A 19,584-nucleotide genomic window follows, 5' to 3' on the forward strand; every position below is an offset into this window, starting at 1 on the left:
TGTGAAAGCTGAGCTTCTGGCATTTCCAGAGTTGAGGGCCTGGGCGTGGGGGGTCAGGTCAGCTGGAGAAATGGCATTGCAGATGGAGGCCTGAGCCAAGAGCTGGGGACAGGACAGTCCCTCCAGCCCTCCTGGCCCTTTGGTGCTAATATCCTGACCTTCGCAGGCCTTTGGGTGCACAGGAGGTCAGAGGACCTGATCTCGGCCATGTTTAGCCTGAGAAGGCCTCAGCGACACCCTGACTCCCCCGTTACTTTGGTTTCTCATGTAGACCATATGGGTGGGAAGGAGCCAGGAGTGTGGGCTCAGAGGCAGACAGAATCCCACATCTACGAGCAGGGCCCTGTGGCTGAGGGAGAGCAGTGCTTTCTGCCCCCCAGAAAGGAGAAGAAAGCAGAGCAGGTACCCTGGGGTTCACCCCTCCCTGACCATGCCACCCTAGGCCCTCATGCTGGCTGGGGCTGGAAGCAGAGATGCAGAGAGCAGCAAAGGGAATACACACATTTGGGTCCTCCAGGCACAGTGTTGGCTACGGGGGAGGGAAGCGTGGGGGAGGGGGAGAGACAGAGAAACAGAAGAACAGGTTTGTCTCCAGAGGGTCAGGCACGCCTTTCACAGGCCAGGGTGGCCAGCAGTGGGTGTGTGGCCACAAGCAGGGTGGTGAAGGCCTTCAGCTCCAGAACGCGGGGGACCTCGGTGACCCCAGCACCCACAGCCTGCCTATGGGGCTTCCAGGGGAGCCGTCTCTGGCCCACTTGCATCAGCATTGAACCCAAACCATGTGGTACCATCCAGGCCAAGGCCAGGAAACTTGCCCTTGTCCAGGGCCCCCGCCCGGCCTCCCACCCAGAGGCATTTCTGCCCAGGAACGTGGAGCAGGGACAGGGATTTGGCCCGGAGGGGCTCTGGGAGCGGTGTGGAGCTGCCACAGCCCAGGGTGCGGCCAGCAAAGTGGTGGCCCCAGGAGAGAGGATGTGATGACCTGCGAGGCTCCTGAGCCTGAGGCCCCACAACCCTGTCCAGGACAGGCTGGCGCAGGCACTCACTGTCAGTGATGTCGCCAAGACCCTGGGCGTACAGAAGGTCCCGCAGCCGGGTCACCTCATCCTTCAGCTCGCGGATCAGCTTGTTGTTGGGGTCCTCATTGATGACAGCATTGCAGCGGATCTGCTTGGCCCGGTCAGCATACCTGGGTGGCAGAGGGGGCTGTGGGCTGTGCTCGGGACAGGTCCACACCTGGCAGGTCCCAAGGGTGCCCAGAGCCCTGCCCAAGACCCAGCCTTTTGGGCTCAGCGGCCAGGCCAAAGGTGGACCTGAGCCAGCACAGCCTGGCACAGAGTGAGAAATCGCCCCATGGCAAGTCGCTGGGGAGGGCATTTGGGGCCACAGGCCAGAGAAGACTTACAAGGGAGGTCATCCAGTTCCAGCTCACCCACTTGGGGAACTGAGGCCCAGGTGAGAAGGGACAGGGTGGTGTCCTCTCCCCCAGTGGTCCCAGGGTAGAGGGAGAAAGTCCAGTGGGAAAATGTGAGCACATCTATGTGTGCATAGGCTTGTGCTCACACCGTGTACCAGCCGATGCACATGTCTACGTTTCCAGCTAGTACATGAACCTCTATTGGGCCACACGCCCTTTGTTTCTCTTAAGCACTGGTGGTGCACGGTCAAAAGAAGGGAGAGACCACTGACCCAAACAACCGAGCAGCCTCTAGCACGGCTAGGGGCCCAGGCTCCCCACCCCAGGTGCCCACCCTGCCCATAAGACACACCTATGCCCCCTCTGCTATCTAAAAATCCCCAGTGGTTACCCTGGCCGGCAGGTGAGTGTAAACTGCTTCGCCCGGCAGGCACAGCTCTCCCAGTCTGGTGCCACGGGGCCCTGGGCTGCCTGCAGCCCCAAAGCACACCCCCAAAGGCTCCATGGAGGGAATAGAACAGGGCCCATGCAGGCCCAGGAGCCTCAGAACAGTCTCTTCCAGCCTCACAGAGTCCAGGGTATACCCCTCACAAAGAGTCGCCCCTGGTCACTGGTGCTTCCTAATTCAAGCACGAGAGGATCCATCCCCCAAGACCAGGGAGCGGGAAGCAGAGCCTGTCTCCCTGGAGAACTCACCTCAGCGTGCTAAGGGTCTCATCATAGTTGATGTCTGCAGGACTCAGGGCTGCCACCATAGCTGTCCTTGAGTTACCGCCTGTGGGAAGAAGACCAGGTTGTGCCCAGAGGGGGATCTAGGCCCCAGGGCTATGTCTGCTCCCCCCTTCCCCCTACATTTACAGATGGGGAGGCTGAGGCCCAGAGAGGTAAACTGAGTCACAGGCTTAACCCCCCCCCCACCCCCACCCCATGAACACAGACAACAGCAAGGACCTGGCCTTCCTTGGCTGCTCCTTCATCTCTGAACCAGGCACTGCTATTATTTCTCTTTTACTTGTGTTTTTCTCACATTTGGGGCCATTTTACAACCATCAGGCCTTCCTTTCCCCAAAGCAGAGAGGAAAGTTGTGGAGGGTTTTAAAGTATTTACTCCAAAATAAATACCATTTATGTTCAATATTTTTTTCAAGCACTTCTATCATTTTCATTTGAAATATATTCCTCAGTATTTAACATCAGATTCCTGGCCCAGGTTAGTAGGATCAAAGCATCACGTAATGCGTGGCATGAGGAACAGACTGTGTTCTTTCTCTTCAGGGAATCCTGTCTAGGTGACCTCAGCCATCGGAAAAGATCACCACTGACTCCACGCCAGCCCTCAGGACTGCTGCCTGGCGGTGCTTCAAGTCTGGACAGATGATCTTGCCTGCTTGACCCCAGGGAACTCTGTATCCTCAGGGCCATGTCCCCAGGGCATGGGTCCCCAGTGGGTCCCCATAGGGACTGAAGAGATGGTGTGAAGGGCTGGGCACATACCACACGGGCCCCAGGAAAGCCTCCGTGGGAGGACTCCCCTGCCCCCGCCCTGGGGCTGAACCTGGGTGTGCCTGGAGCAGGGGGCTCCTTCCCAGCCCACATCTCAGGTGAAGGAACACACTCTCCTCCTCTTTCAGCGGGGCCCATCCATCCGCAGGCCTGCTGCGGTCTGCAATACTGACCTGAGCTGGGGAGCAAGCATGGCTAGTTGTGGGGTGCAGAGGTGGTCAGCCAGGGCTCTGCACACCTCAGCCATGCGGCTGAGGGAGGCCAGGGACCCCCAGTCATCTATGTTCACCAAGTCAGCCCAAGACTCAGTTTACCTCCCTGGGCATCAGCCTCTCCAGCTGTAAATGCAGTTGGGGAGGACTCTGAGGTTATTCCGGGATGGACGGGATCAGCGTCGGGTGCATTTCAATTCCCACCTCCCCATCTAAGTCTCACTGCTCAGAACTCAGACGGAGAAGAGGAGGTTTATGGCAGCCCCTCAAAATCCAGCAAGCAGAGCTCCCAGATCGCGTCCCAGGTCCCCGTGACTGATGGGGAAACCAAGGCCCAGAGAAGGATGAGTACTTGGCCTGGGTGTCACAGCCCACCTGACCCAGGACCACTGACACAGGCAGGTGTGTGCTGTGCCACCCCCTGGGCTGTCCTGGTTCCCACACTCGCTTCGTTAACCCACTGCTGGCCGTTGCCCCAGGTCCTCCAGAAGAGCCATGAACTGACTGGACCCTCCAGGTTCACCTCCCAGCCTCAGCCCAGAAAGGGTGAGAGGCCTGCTGGCGACTGGGCACCCCCTCAGTGGGGAAGAAGGGCACAGCCCAGGGTGGGATCAGAGCCCTGGGGACAGGCAAACCCACAAGTTCTCACCCAGGTTTTCCCGGAGGAGCCAGGTCAACACGGAATCTCGGTACGGAATGAAATCTGTCTTCTTCTTTTTCTTGTTCTGTGGGGGAGGAACATTCAAGGTCAAGCCCGAGCCCACTGCAGAGGAAGCGAAAGGAAGGGGCCAGCGCAGGCCCTGCCAAGTGGGTCCTCAAAGCTGGAGGCTGGGCAAGGGGCGGGGCCCGCTCTGCTGGACACGTTCTCAGGCTGCCCAGGCCTCTCCCTGCCCAGACCCCAGGCCGCCACCCCACAGGCCTCCTCTAGGCCACAGTCAGGGACTTGCTAGCATGTCCTTCAGGTTCCTCCCTCGTCCATCCCTGCTGCCCCTGGGCCACGCAGCTGAACACCGGCCAGGAGTGCTGATGTCACCAGCAAGTGTGTCCTCCCTCCACTCTGTCTGAAGGACTCATCTGAGTCCATGGCCCCTCCTCGAACACCATCAGCGACTCCTGACCCAAGGGAAAAGGCCCCACAGCTAAATGTGGCCCTCCAGGCCCCTATGGCCTCTGCCACACTTACCTCCCTGCCAGCTTAAATCTCCCCTTCACCCAGAGTTCACCTGCCCTCTCCCCCATCAAACTCCCTATGGTCCTGCAGAAGCCAGCTCACAAGCTTTCCTCTAACGGCCTGTTCTCCCATCCCTCCCCTCAGAATGAAGCATCCTCCATGCTCTTGCTGCCTCTTTGGCTCTTTAAAATATGGACTCCATCCACATAATGGCTGCCAGGAATTGCTTCTGACAGACACTCTGTGACTGACTTAATGATCCCACTAACTGTGGGTTTCAGTGATTTCCAATGTCTACTGGTTCCTGTATGCATTGGCTTATGAAGCATTTCCAGAGCACCTGCTGGGCCGGCAGATGAGGCCTCTGACCCTGGAGCCTGCACCCCAGGACATGCACGCAGATGCCACCTCAAGGGCTGGGAGCACACGCAGACATCATTGTTCTTGAAGACAACCCCAGGAGAAGCTCCACCAGCTCACAAGGCACATAAAATTTGAAAGCTCTTGAGACTCCCGGTCAAAGGGGGTCCAGAATGCTGCACTGGCTTCTCTGCGAGCAGGGTTTCAGGGTGTCCATCTCGCAGCTCAGCAGCATAACTGACTGCTTCCCTTTTTCTTTGGAAACTTGGTAGGGACTAACTCTACTCTATTTCTAGTTTTTCTTTTGTTTTGTTTTTGTTTTTGTTTTTTGAGACAGAGTCTCCCTCTGTCACCAGGCTGGAGTGCAGTGGCACGATCGCGGCTCACTGTAACCTCCGCCTCCCGGGTTCAAGCGATTCTCATGCCTCAGCCTCCTGAGTAGCTAGGACTACAGGCGTGTGCCACCATGCCTGGCTAATTTTTGTATTTTTAAAGTAGAGACAGGGTTTCACCATGTTGGCCAGGATGGTCTCGATCTCTTGACCTCGTGATCCACCCACCTTGGGCTCCCAAAGTGCCGGGATTACAGGCGTGAGCCACCGCGCCGGCCTCTAGTTTGGTTTTTGATTATTTAATTCCTGAGGGTGAATTCTCTGCTATGTGTCACATTCCTTGCTTCCACATAAATGTCCTCCAGCCACTCAGCCACTTCAGCAAGGAGCCCGGCAGCCCCCTGGGTTTCCTGCTCCCTCACCGCCTCCCTGTCCAGTCGTGCTCCGCCATCTCCCAGGACCACCCCGCTCTCCCGTCTAGGCCCCCCAGCCTCCACCATCCCAAGCCTGGAACGCTGACCTTCCATCCTGACTTGCCGCACCAGGCCACCCTGCTCCCGACCTATCCGTCACGCAGCGCACATGGCCTGAGGACCCACCCTTGGCTAAAGCAGACACTGTGAGCCCCGCTGAAAACCCGCCCGCTGCTGCCACTAAAGCTCCCCCAGGCAGCTCCTGACAAGCCAGGAGGGACCTCAGATCCTCAGACGGGCCTGGCTCCTGCCGGCCTCGCCTCCCTGCTCTGGGCCTGGCTCCTCAACCGGTTCCTCGAAAACTCTCTCGCTCGGCTCCTTCAAAAGTCTCTGTCACTGTCCCTCGCAGGGTCCCTCGCGCTTTCCCTCCCAGTCCCTCACACAGACAGTCACGCGGTTCCCACGCGGTGCTTCCACATCTCCGTCCCGCACGCTCAAGCACTCAGTCCCTCAAGGAGCTCTCGCCGTTCCCCGCACGGTTCCCACGCGGCTGCTCGCAGCTCACCACACAGTTCCTCAGTTCCTCCCGCTCCCCACGCACTTCCTCGCGTTTCTCCACACGGTTCTTCACGCAGCTCCTCCTGCTTCCCCCTTTATTCCTCCATTCAGGAAAACGGCAGTCACTCGAATGCGGACTCCACCCGCGGGATGGCTGCCGGTCACACCGTTCATCGAGTTTCCCCACAAGTTCCACACGCAATTGTGTCACAGTTCTCTGTGGAGTTCTTGACACGGTTCCACGCGATCCTCACCTAGGTGTCTACATAGGGCCTCGTTACACAGGCGTTCCTCACCATTCTGCACACGCCAGTCCCCACCGTCCCTGACACACTCGCTCTCACGGTTCCTCACAGCTCCAGGAAAACTTGCCCACGTTCCTCCAACATTTCCCAACACGGCTCCCCACGGGAGGCCTCACGCGATCCTCCATTTCTCAGAGCTCTCAACAGGCGCTGGCAGCTCCCGCACAGCGTTCCCGACACACACACACACACACACACACACACAGGCTTCGCAGTGTCCCACGGGCCCCCGTCCGCACACAGCTCCCCACCCCCTTCCACACACTTCCTCCCGGTTCCCACAGCTCCACGCGGCGCCCAGCAGGCCCCCGCAGCTTCCCATCCGGCTCCTCACACTCCCCGACAACCCCTCGCACGCGTCTCTACAGCTTTCCTCACGATTCTGCGCACCGTTCCACACACGGTTCCTCACCGCTCCCCACGTTTCCCAAACAGCTCCTCCCGCCATGGCTCACACACTTCCTCACACGGTTCCTCACACAACCCTTCACGCCATCCCCAGTGCGGGTGCACACACACTTTCCACACAGTGCCTCAGGCCATTCGCCCGTGTGCACCCCGTTCCTACACACAGCGCTCCACACGGCTCCTCACGGTTCCCCAACAGCACCTCACGGTTCCCACCCAGTTCCTCACAGTTCCTCACTCAGTCCCTCACTCAGTTCCACACTCAGTTCCTCACTCAGTCCCTCACTCAGTTCCACACTCAGTCCCTCACTCAGTTCCACACTCAGTCCCTCACTCAGTTCCTCACTCAGTTCCTCACTCAGTTCCACACTCAGTTCCACACTCAGTCCCTCACTCAGTCCCACACTCAGTTCCACACTCAGTTCCACACTCAGTCCCTCACTCAGTTCCTCACTCAGTCCCTCACTCAGTCCCTCACTCAGTTCCTCACTCAGTTCCACACTCAGTCCCTCACTCAGTTCCTCACTCAGTCCCTCACTCAGTCCCTCACTCAGTTCCTCACTCAGTTCCACACTCAGTTCCTCACTCAGTTCCACACTCAGTTCCTCACTCAGTCCCTCACTCAGTCCCACACTCAGTCCCTCACTCAGTTCCACACTCAGTCCCTCACTCAGTTCCACACTCAGTCCCTCACTCAGTTCCTCACTCAGTTCCACACTCAGTCCCTCACTCAGTTCCACACTCAGTTCCTCACTCAGTTCCTCACTCAGTCCCTCACTCAGTCCCTCACTCAGTTCCTCACTCAGTTCCACACTCAGTTCCTCACTCAGTTCCTCACTCAGTCCCTCACTCAGTTCCTCACTCAGTCCCTCACTCAGTTCCACACTCAGTTCCTCACTCAGTCCCTCACTCAGTTCCACACTCAGTTCCTCACTCAGTTCCACACTCAGTTCCTCACTCAGTTCCTCACTCAGTTCCACACTCAGTTCCACACTCAGTCCCTCACTCAGTTCCACACTCAGTTCCACACTCAGTTCCTCACTCAGTCCCTCACTCAGTTCCACACTCAGTTCCTCCCTCAGTTCCACACTCAGTTCCTCACTCAGTTCCTCACTCAGTTCCACACTCAGTTCCTCACAGTTCCACACTCAGTTCCTCATAGTTCCACACTCAGTTCCTCACAGTTCCACACTCAGTTCCACACTCAGTTCCTCACAGTTCCACACTCAGTTCCTCACAGTTCCACACTCAGTTCCACACTCAGTTCCTCACGGTTCCCACCCAGTTCCTCACAGTTCCACACTCAGTCCCTCACTCAGTCCCACACTCAGTCCCTCACTCAGTTCCACACTCAGTCCCTCACTCAGTCCCTCACTCAGTTCCACACTCAGTTCCTCACTCAGTTCCACACTCAGTTCCTCACTCAGTCCCTCACTCAGTTCCACACTCAGTTCCACACTCAGTTCCTCACTCAGTTCCACACTCAGTTCCTCACTCAGACCCTCACTCAGTTCCACACTCAGTCCCTCACTCAGTCCCTCACTCAGTTCCTCACTCAGTTCCACACTCAGTTCCTCACTCAGTTCCTCACTCAGTCCCTCACTCAGTTCCTCACTCAGTCCCTCACTCAGTTCCTCACTCAGTTCCTCACTCAGTCCCTCACTCAGTTCCACACTCAGTTCCTCACTCAGTTCCACACTCAGTTCCACACTCAGTCCCTCAGTTCCACACTCAGTTCCACACTCAGTTCCTCACAGTTCCACACTCAGTTCCTCCCTCAGTTCCACACTCAGTTCCTCACTCAGTTCCTCACTCAGTTCCACACTCAGTTCCTCACTCAGTTCCACACTCAGTTCCTCACAGTTCCACACTCAGTTCCTCATAGTTCCACACTCAGTTCCTCACAGTTCCACACTCAGTTCCACACTCAGTTCCTCACAGTTCCACACTCAGTTCCTCACAGTTCCACACTCAGTTCCACACTCAGTTCCTCATGGTTCCCACCCAGTTCCTCACAGTTCCACACTCAGTCCCTCACTCAGTCCCACACTCAGTTCCTCACTCAGTCCCTCACTCAGTTCCACACTCAGTCCCTCACTCAGTCCCTCACTCAGTTCCACACTCAGTTCCTCACTCAGTTCCACACTCAGTTCCTCACTCAGTCCCTCACTCAGTTCCACACTCAGTTCCACACTCAGTTCCTCACTCAGTCCCTCACTCAGTTCCACACTCAGTTCCACACTCAGTTCCTCACTCAGTTCCACACTCAGTTCCTCATTCAGTTCCTCACAGTTCCACACTCAGTTCCACACTCAGTCCCTCACTCAGTCCCTCACTAAGTTCCACACTCAGTTCCTCACTCAGTCCCTCACTCAGTTCCACACTCAGTTCCTCCCTCAGTTCCACACTCAGTTCCTCACTCAGTTCCTCACTCAGTTCCACACTCAGTTCCTCACAGTTCCACACTCAGTTCCTCATAGTTCCACACTCAGTTCCTCACAGTTCCACACTCAGTTCCACACTCAGTTCCTCACAGTTCCACACTCAGTTCCTCACAGTTCCACACTCAGTTCCACACTCAGTTCCTCACGGTTCCCACCCAGTTCCTCACAGTTCCACACTCAGTCCCTCACTCAGTCCCACACTCAGTCCCTCACTCAGTTCCACACTCAGTCCCTCACTCAGTCCCTCACTCAGTTCCACACTCAGTTCCTCACTCAGTTCCACACTCAGTTCCTCACTCAGTCCCTCACTCAGTTCCACACTCAGTTCCTCACTCAGTTCCACACTCAGTTCCTCACTCAGACCCTCACTCAGTTCCACACTCAGTCCCTCACTCAGTCCCTCACTCAGTTCCTCACTCAGTTCCACACTCAGTTCCTCACTCAGTTCCTCACTCAGTCCCTCACTCAGTTCCTCACTCAGTCCCTCACTCAGTTCCTCACTCAGTTCCTCACTGAGTCCCTCACTCAGTTCCACACTCAGTTCCTCACTCAGTTCCACACTCAGTTCCTCACTCAGTTCCTCACTCAGTTCCACACTCAGTTCCACACTCAGTCCCTCAGTTCCACACTCAGTTCCACACTCAGTTCCTCACAGTTCCACACTCAGTTCCACACTCAGTTCCTCCCTCAGTTCCACACTCAGTTCCTCACTCAGTTCCTCACTCAGTTCCACACTCAGTTCCTCACTCAGTTCCACACTCAGTTCCTCACAGTTCCACACTCAGTTCCTCATAGTTCCACACTCAGTTCCTCACAGTTCCACACTCAGTTCCACACTCAGTTCCTCACAGTTCCACACTCAGTTCCTCACAGTTCCACACTCAGTTCCACACTCAGTTCCTCATGGTTCCCACCCAGTTCCTCACAGTTCCACACTCAGTCCCTCACTCAGTCCCACACTCAGTTCCTCACTCAGTCCCTCACTCAGTTCCACACTCAGTCCCTCACTCAGTCCCTCACTCAGTTCCACACTCAGTTCCTCACTCAGTTCCACACTCAGTTCCACACTCAGTCCCTCACTCAGTTCCACACTCAGTTCCACACTCAGTTCCTCACTCAGTCCCTCACTCAGTTCCACACTCAGTTCCACACTCAGTTCCTCACTCAGTTCCACACTCAGTTCCTCATTCAGTTCCTCACAGTTCCACACTCAGTTCCACACTCAGTCCCTCACTCAGTCCCTCACTAAGTTCCACACTCAGTTCCTCACTCACTTCCACACTCAGTTCCTCACTCAGTCCCTCACTCAGTTCCACACTCAGTTCCACACTCAGTTCCTCACTCAGTTCCACACTCAGTTCCTCACTCAGTTCCTCACAGTTCCTCACTCAGTTCCACACTCAGTTCCTCACTCAGTCCCTCACTCAGTTCCTCACTCAGTCCCTCACTCAGTTCCACACTCAGTTCCTCACTCAGTTCCACACTCAGTTCCACACTCAGTTCCTCACTCAGTTCCACATTCACTTCCTCACTCAGTCCCTCACTCAGTTCCTCACTCAGTTCCACACTCAGTTCCTCACAGTTCCACACTCAGTTCCTCACTCAGTCCCTCACTCAGTCCCTCACTCAGTTCCACACTCAGTTCCTCACTCAGTCCCTCACTCAGTTCCACACTCAGTTCCTCACTCAGTCCCTCACTCAGTTCCACACTCAGTTCCTCACTCAGTTCCTCACTCAGTTCCACACTCAGTTCCTCACTCAGTCCCTCACTCAGTTCCACACTCAGTTCCTCACTCAGTCCCTCACTCAGTTCCACACTCAGTTCCTCACTCAGTCCCTCACTCAGTTCCACACTCAGTTCCTCACTCCGTCCCTCACTCAGTCCCTCACTCAGTTCCACACTCAGTTCCTCACTCAGTCCCTCACTCAGTTCCACACTCAGTTCCACACTCAGTTCCACACTCAGTTCCTCACAGTTCCACACTCAGTTCCACACTCAGTCCCTCACTCAGTTCCACACTCAGTTCCTTACTCAGTTCCTCACTCAGTTCCACACTCAGTTCCTCACTCAGTTCCACACTCAGTTCCTCACTCAGTCCCACACTCAGTTCCACACTCAGTTCCTCACTCAGTTCCTCACAGTTCCACACTCAGTTCCACACTCAGTTCCTCACAGTTCCACACTCAGTTCCACACTCAGTTCCTCAGTTCCTCACAGTTCCTCACTCAGTTCCACACTCAGTTCCTCACAGTTCCTCACTCAGTCCCTCACTCAGTTCCTCAGTTCCACACTCAGTTCCTCACTCAGTTCCACACTCAGTCCACTCAGTTCCTCACTCAGTTCCACACTCAGTTCCTCTCTCAGTTCCACACTCAGTTCCTCATAGTTCCACACTCAGTCCCTCACAGTTCCACACTCAGTTCCACACTCAGTTCCTCACTCAGTTCCTCACAGTTCCACACTCAGTTCCTCATAGTTCCACACTCAGTTCCTCACTCACTTCCTCACTCAGTTCCTCATAGTTCCACACTCAGTTCCTCGCTCAATTCCTCACAGTTCCACACTCAGTTCCTCACAATTCCACACTCAGTTCCACACTCAGTTCCTCATAGTTCCACACTCAGTCCCTCACAGTTCCACACTCAGTTCCTCACTCACTTCCTCACTCAGTTCCTCATAGTTCCACACTCAGTTCCTCACAGTTCCACACTCAGTTCCTCACTCAGTTCCTCACAGTTCCACACTCAGTTCCTCACTCACTTCCTCACTCAGTTCCTCATAGTTCCACACTCAGTTCCTCACTCAGTTCCTCACAATTCCTCACTCAGTTCCACACTCAGTTCCTCATAGTTCCACACTCAGTTCCTCACAGTTCCACACTCAGTTCCTCACTCAGTTCCTCACAGTTCCACACTCAGTTCCTCACTCACTTCCTCACAGTTCCTCACTCAGTTCCTCACTCAGTTCCACACTCAGTTCCACACTCAGTTCCTCACAGTTCCACACTCAGTTCCACACTCAGTTCCTCACAGTTCCTCACTCACTTCCTCACAGTTCCACACTCAGTTCCTCACAGTTCCACACTCACTTCCTCACTCAGTTCCTCACAGTTCCACACTCAGTTCCTCATAGTTCCCCACAGTTCCCACCCTTCCCCACACTGGCTCACACGCTTCCTCGCATGGTTCTGCGGCTCCTCCTGCAGCCGCATGCACTGCTTCCCAGTTGTTCAGTTTCCCACATGGCTCCACACACAGGCTGTCACATGTTTCCCCCCAGGCCTCCCCACGCCCCACGGTGCTTCCGTTTCTCACACAGCTCTCCACAGCATTCCACACGGGTCCACACGGCCCCGTTGCACCCACTTTCACAGTTTCACAGTTCCACAAACAGTTTCTCAAGCAGATCCTCTCACAATGCCTTAGACGGGGGCTCACGTGGCTCCTCTCAGGCCCCCGCGAGTTCCTCCGAGTTCCCACACGCTTCCCCACAGTGTCCTCCACATTTCCACAGATCCCCCGAATCCCTGACGCAGCGTTCACATGGTTCCTCACGCCTTTCCCCGCAGCCGCCCGCCTGGCTCCCCGCAGTGTCTCCCAGCCCAGCACCGCGCCCCGAGCAGCTGCATGGCTCCTCAGCGTCCCTCACACGCTTCCCACGCGGCCCCACACCGCTCCACACACTCCCGCTCCCATTTCCACAGGTGCTCAGAGTACGCGGAGCTCCAGCTCCACCGAGCCCCCATGCGGTTCCCCACACGAGCGCCCGCTTTCCCCAAGCGATTCCCCACACACTTCCCGCCTGCTTCCCCGCCTTCTCCACACAGTCACATTCAGTTTCTCACAAATCCTCCCACAGTTCCCCACGCAATTCCTCACACGGCTTCTCACGTACTTTCCCGCAGAGCTTCTCCCGTAGCTGCACAGAGAGCTCTGCACGGTTCCCTCACATGATTCCACGCAGCTCCCCACCCTGTGGCACACACGTCCTCTCCCGGCACCACGCACAGCTCCTGTTCCCACGCGGCTACCCTCAGGCCCCCAGAGTTCCTCGGGTTCCCCCCACGGTTCCTGAGGCATTTATTCCTCTGCTCCTCACACAGGTTCTTCCAGCTTCTGACAGAGTTGGACACACAGTTCTCTGCAGGCTCCCCACACAGCTCCACACACACACACACACAGCTCCACACACACACACACACACACACACACAGCTCCACACACACACAGAGCTCCACGCACACACACACACAGCTCCACACACACACACACAGCTCCACACACACAGCTCCACACACACACACACAGCTCCACACACACACACACAGCTCCACACACACAGCTCCACACACACACACACAGCTCCACACACACAGCTCCACACACACACACACAGCTCCACACACAGCTCCACACACACACACAGCTCCACACACACAGCTCCACACACACACACACAGCTCCACACACACACACACACACAGCTCCACGCACACACACACACACACAGCTCCACACACACACACAGCTCCACACACACACACACACACAGCTCCACGCACACACACACACACACAGCTCCACACACACACACACACACAGCTCCACACACACACACACACACACACAGCTCCACACACACACACACACACACACAGCTCCACACACACACACAGCTCCACACACACACACACACACAGCTCCACACACACACACACACACAGCTCCACGCACACACACACACACACACAGCTCCACACACACACACACACACACACACAGCTCCACACACACACACACACAGCTCCACACACACACACAGCTCCACACACACACACACACACAGCTCCACACACACACACACACACACAGCTCCACACACACACACACACACAGCTCCACACACACACACAGCTCCACACACACACACACACACACAGCTCCACGCACACACACACACACACAGTTCCTCACAGTCCCGCACAATCTGCACAGCGGATCGTTCTCCGCTTCCTCCCCACGCCGCCCACGCCATTCCCCAGCGTTCTCTCACAGTTCCACACGGTTATCACCGCTCGTCACAGTTCACTCCGCTCCACACACAATTCCCCACACAGGTCCTCCGTCTCCCGCAGTCCCACGCGGTGTCCCATGCCGTTTCCCACACGCTTCCTCTCCCGTTCCCACACACACAGTTCCCCACAGGGGCCCTCAGTTTCCTCGCCTGGCTCCCACTCGGGTTCCCCACACCACTCTCCACAGTTCCCCACTCAGGCCACACGCCTTCTCAGTTCTTCCTGCAGCCCCAGGTGTTCTTAGTCTCTTGGAACTCCTCACACAGGCCACACAGCTCCTCACACACACACACAGCTCCACACACACACACACACACAGCTCCACGCACACACACACACACAGCTCCACACACACACACACACACAGCTCCACGCACACACACACACACACACACAGCTCCACACACACACACACACAGCTCCACACACACACACAGCTCCACACACACAGCTCCACGCACACACACACACACACACACAGCTCCACACACACACACAGCTCCACACACACAGCTACACACACACACACAGCTCCACACACAGCTCCACACACACAGCTACACACACACACACAGCTCCACACACAGCTCCACACACACACACACAGCTCCACACACACACACACAGCTACACACACACACACACAGCTCCACACACACACACACAGCTCCACACACACACACACACACACAGCTCCACACACACACACAGCTCCACACACACACACACACACAGCTACACACACACACACAGCTCCACACACAGCTCCACACACACACACACAGCTCCACACACACACACACAGCTCCACACACACACACACACACAGCTCCACACACACACACACAGCTCCACACACACACACACACACAGCTACACACACACACACAGCTCCACACACAGCTCCACACACACACACACAGCTCCACACACACACACACAGCTCCACACACACACACACAGCTCCACACACACACACACACACAGCTCCACACACACACACACACACACACACACACAGTTCCTCACAGTCCCGCACAATCTGCACAGCGGATCGTTCTCCGCTTCCTCCCCACGCCGCCCACGCCATTCCCCAGCGTTCTCTCACAGTTCCACACGGTTATCACCGCTCGTCACAGTTCACTCCGCTCCACACACAATTCCCCACACAGGTCCTCCGTCTCCCGCAGTCCCACGCGGTGTCCCATGCCGTTTCCCACACGCTTCCTCTCCCGTTCCCACACACACAGTTCCCCACAGGGGCCCTCAGTTTCCTCGCCTGGCTCCCACTCGGGTTCCCCACACCACTCTCCACAGTTCCCCACTCAGGCCACACGCCTTCTCAGTTCTTCCTGCAGCCCCAGGTGTTCTTAGTCTCTTGGAACTCCTCACACAGGCCACACAGCTCCTCACACACACACACAGCTCCACACACACACACACACACAGCTCCACGCACACACACACACACAGCTCCACACACACACACACACACAGCTCCACGCACACACACACACACACACAGCTCCACACACACACACACACACACAGCTCCACACACACACACAGCTCCACACACACAGCTCCACGCACACACACACACACACACACAGCTCCACACACACACACAGCTCCACACACACAGCTACACACACACACACAGCTCCACACACACACACACACACACAGCTCCACACACACACACACAGCTCCACACACACACACACACACAGCTACACACACACACACAGCTCCACACACAGCTCCACACACACACACACAGCTCCACACACACACACACAGCTCCACACACACACACACACACAGCTCCACACACACACACACACACACACACACAGTTCCTCACAGTCCCGCACAATCTGCACAGCGGATCGTTCTCCGCTTCCTCCCCACGCCGCCCACGCCATTCCCCAGCGTTCTCTCACAGTTCCACACGGTTATCACCGCTCGTCACAGTTCACTCCGCTCCACACACAATTCCCCACACAGGTCCTCCGTCTCCCGCAGTCCCACGCAGTGTCCCATGCCGTTTCCTCCCATGCCGTTTCCCACACGCTTCCTCTCCCGTTCCCACACACACAGTTCCCCACAGGGGCCCTCAGTTTCCTCGCCTGGCTCCCACTCGGGTTCCCCACACCACTCTCCACAGTTCCCCACTCAGGCCACACGCCTTCTCAGTTCTTCCTGCAGCCCCAGGTGTTCTTAGTCTCTTGGAACTCCTCACACAGGCCACACAGCTCCTCACACACACACACAGCTCCACACACACACACACACAGCTCCACGCACACACACACACACAGCTCCACACACACACACACAGCTACACACACACACACAGCTCCACACACACACAGCTCCACACACACACACACACACACAGCTCCACACACACACACAGCTCCACACACACACACACACACAGCTACACACACACACACAGCTCCACACACAGCTCCACACACACACACACAGCTCCACACACACACACACAGCTCCACACACACACACACACACACAGCTCCACACACACACACACAGCTCCACACACAGACACACACACAGCTACACACACACACACAGCTCCACACACAGCTCCACACACACACACAGCTCCACACACACACACACAGCTCCACACACACACACACAGCTCCACACACACACACACAGCTCCACACACACACACACACACAGCTCCACACACACACACACACACAGCTCCACACACACACACACACACAGCTCCACACACACACAGCTCCACACACACACACACAGCTCCACACACACACACACACACACACAGTTCCTCACAGTCCCGCACAATCTGCACAGCGGATCGTTCTCCGCTTCCTCCCCACGCCGCCCACGCCATTCCCCAGCGTTCTCTCACAGTTCCACACGGTTATCACCGCTCGTCACAGTTCACTCCGCTCCACACACAATTCCCCACACAGGTCCTCCGTCTCCCGCAGTCCCACGCGGTGTCCCATGCCGTTTCCTCCCATGCCGTTTCCCACACGCTTCCTCTCCCGTTCCCACACACACAGTTCCCCACAGGGGCCCTCAGTTTCCTCGCCTGGCTCCCACTCGGGTTCCCCACACCACTCTCCACAGTTCCCCACTCAGGCCACACGCCTTCTCAGTTCTTCCTGCAGCCCCAGGTGTTCTTAGTCTCTTGGAACTCCTCACACAGGCCACACAGCTCCTCACACACACACACAGCTCCACACACACACACACACACAGCTCCACGCACACACACACACACAGCTCCACACACACACACACAGCTACACACACACACACAGCTCCACACACACACAGCTCCACACACACACACACACACACAGCTCCACACACACACACAGCTCCACACACACACACACACACAGCTACACACACACACACAGCTCCACACACAGCTCCACACACACACACACAGCTCCACACACACACACACAGCTCCACACACACACACACACACACAGCTCCACACACACACACACAGCTCCACACACACACACACACAGCTACACACACACACACAGCTCCACACACAGCTCCACACACACACACAGCTCCACACACACACACACAGCTCCACACACACACACACAGCTCCACACACACACACACAGCTCCACACACACACACACACAGCTCCACACACACACACACACACACAGCTCCACACACACACACACACACACAGCTCCACACACACACACAGCTCCACACACACACACACAGCTCCACACACACACACACACACACAGCTCCACACACACACACACACACAGCTACACACACACACACACACACACACAGTTCCTCACAGTCCCGCACAATCTGCACAGCGGATCGTTCTCCGCTTCCTCCCCACGCCGCCCACGCCATTCCCCAGCGTTCTCTCACAGTTCCACACGGTTATCACCGCTCGTCACAGTTCACTCCGCTCCACACACAATTCCCCACACAGGTCCTCCGTCTCCCGCAGTCCCACGCGGTGTCCCATGCCGTTTCCCACACGCTTCCTCTCCCGTTCCCACACACACAGTTCCCCACAGGGGCCCTCAGTTTCCTCGCCTGGCTCCCACTCGGGTTCCCCACACCACTCTCCACAGTTCCCCACTCAGGCCACACGCCTTCTCAGTTCTTCCTGCAGCCCCAGGTGTTCTTAGTCTCTTGGAACTCCTCACACAGGCCACACAGCTCCTCACACACACACACAGCTCCACACACACACACACACACAGCTCCACGCACACACACACACACAGCTCCACACACACACACACACACAGCTCCACGCACACACACACACACACACACACAGCTCCACACACACACACACACACAGCTCCACACACACACACAGCTCCACACACACACACACACAGCTACACACACACACACAGCTCCACACACAGCTCCACACACACACACAGCTCCACACACACACACACAGCTCCACACACACACACACAGCTCCACACACACACACACAGCTCCACACACACACACACACACAGCTCCACACACACACACACACACAGCTCCACACACACACACACACACACACAGCTCCACACACACACACAGCTCCACACACACACACACAGCTCCACACACACACACACACACACAGCTCCACACACACACACACACACAGCTCCACACACACACACACACACAGCTCCACGCACACACACACACACAGCTCCACACACACACACACACACAGCTCCACGCACACACACACACACACACAGCTCCACACACACACACACACACACAGCTCCACACACACACACAGCTCCACACACACACACACACACAGCTCCACACACACACACACACACACACAGCTCCACACACACACACAGCTCCACACACACACACACAGCTCCACACACACACACACACAGCTCCACACACACACACACACAGCTCCACGCACACACACACACACACACAGCTCCACACACACACACACACAGCTACACACACACACACAGCTCCACACACAGCTCCACACACACACACAGCTCCACACACACACACACAGCTCCACACACACACACACAGCTCCACACACACACACACAGCTCCACACACACACACACACAGCTCCACACACACACACACACACAGCTCCACACACACACACACACACACAGCTCCACACACACACACAGCTCCACACACACACACACAGCTCCACACACACACACACACACACAGCTCCACACACACACACACACACAGCTACACACACACACACACACACACACAGTTCCTCACAGTCCCGCACAATCTGCACAGCGGATCGTTCTCCGCTTCCTCCCCACGCCGCCCA

General features: G+C 56.3%; 1 protein-coding gene across 20 annotated transcripts in view; it reads right to left on the reverse strand.

Annotated features, from left to right (window-relative positions):
• The window catches only part of KIF1A (kinesin family member 1A), a 121,803-nt gene that overhangs the window by 58,025 nt on the left and 44,194 nt on the right, over positions 1–19,584 (reverse strand). For 13 of the 20 annotated variants that reach the window (XM_054679678.2, XM_016950899.3, XM_054679679.2 and 10 more), the window contains 4 exons: positions 3,782–3,857; positions 2,114–2,192; positions 1,047–1,189; positions 503–529 (listed from right to left, as the gene is read on the reverse strand). In XM_054679678.2, the coding sequence (XP_054535653.1) occupies positions 503–529; positions 1,047–1,189; positions 2,114–2,192; positions 3,782–3,857 (325 nt within the window). The remainder of the gene's footprint in view (positions 1–502; positions 530–1,046; positions 1,190–2,113; positions 2,193–3,781; positions 3,858–19,584) is intronic. The other 7 variants (XM_054679681.2, XM_054679676.2, XM_016950901.4 and 4 more) reach the window with 1 other exon arrangement.

This window comes from Pan troglodytes, chromosome 13 (assembly GCF_028858775.2).
Source record: "Pan troglodytes isolate AG18354 chromosome 13, NHGRI_mPanTro3-v2.0_pri, whole genome shotgun sequence".
Classification (NCBI taxonomy): Eukaryota; Metazoa; Chordata; class Mammalia; order Primates; family Hominidae; genus Pan; species Pan troglodytes.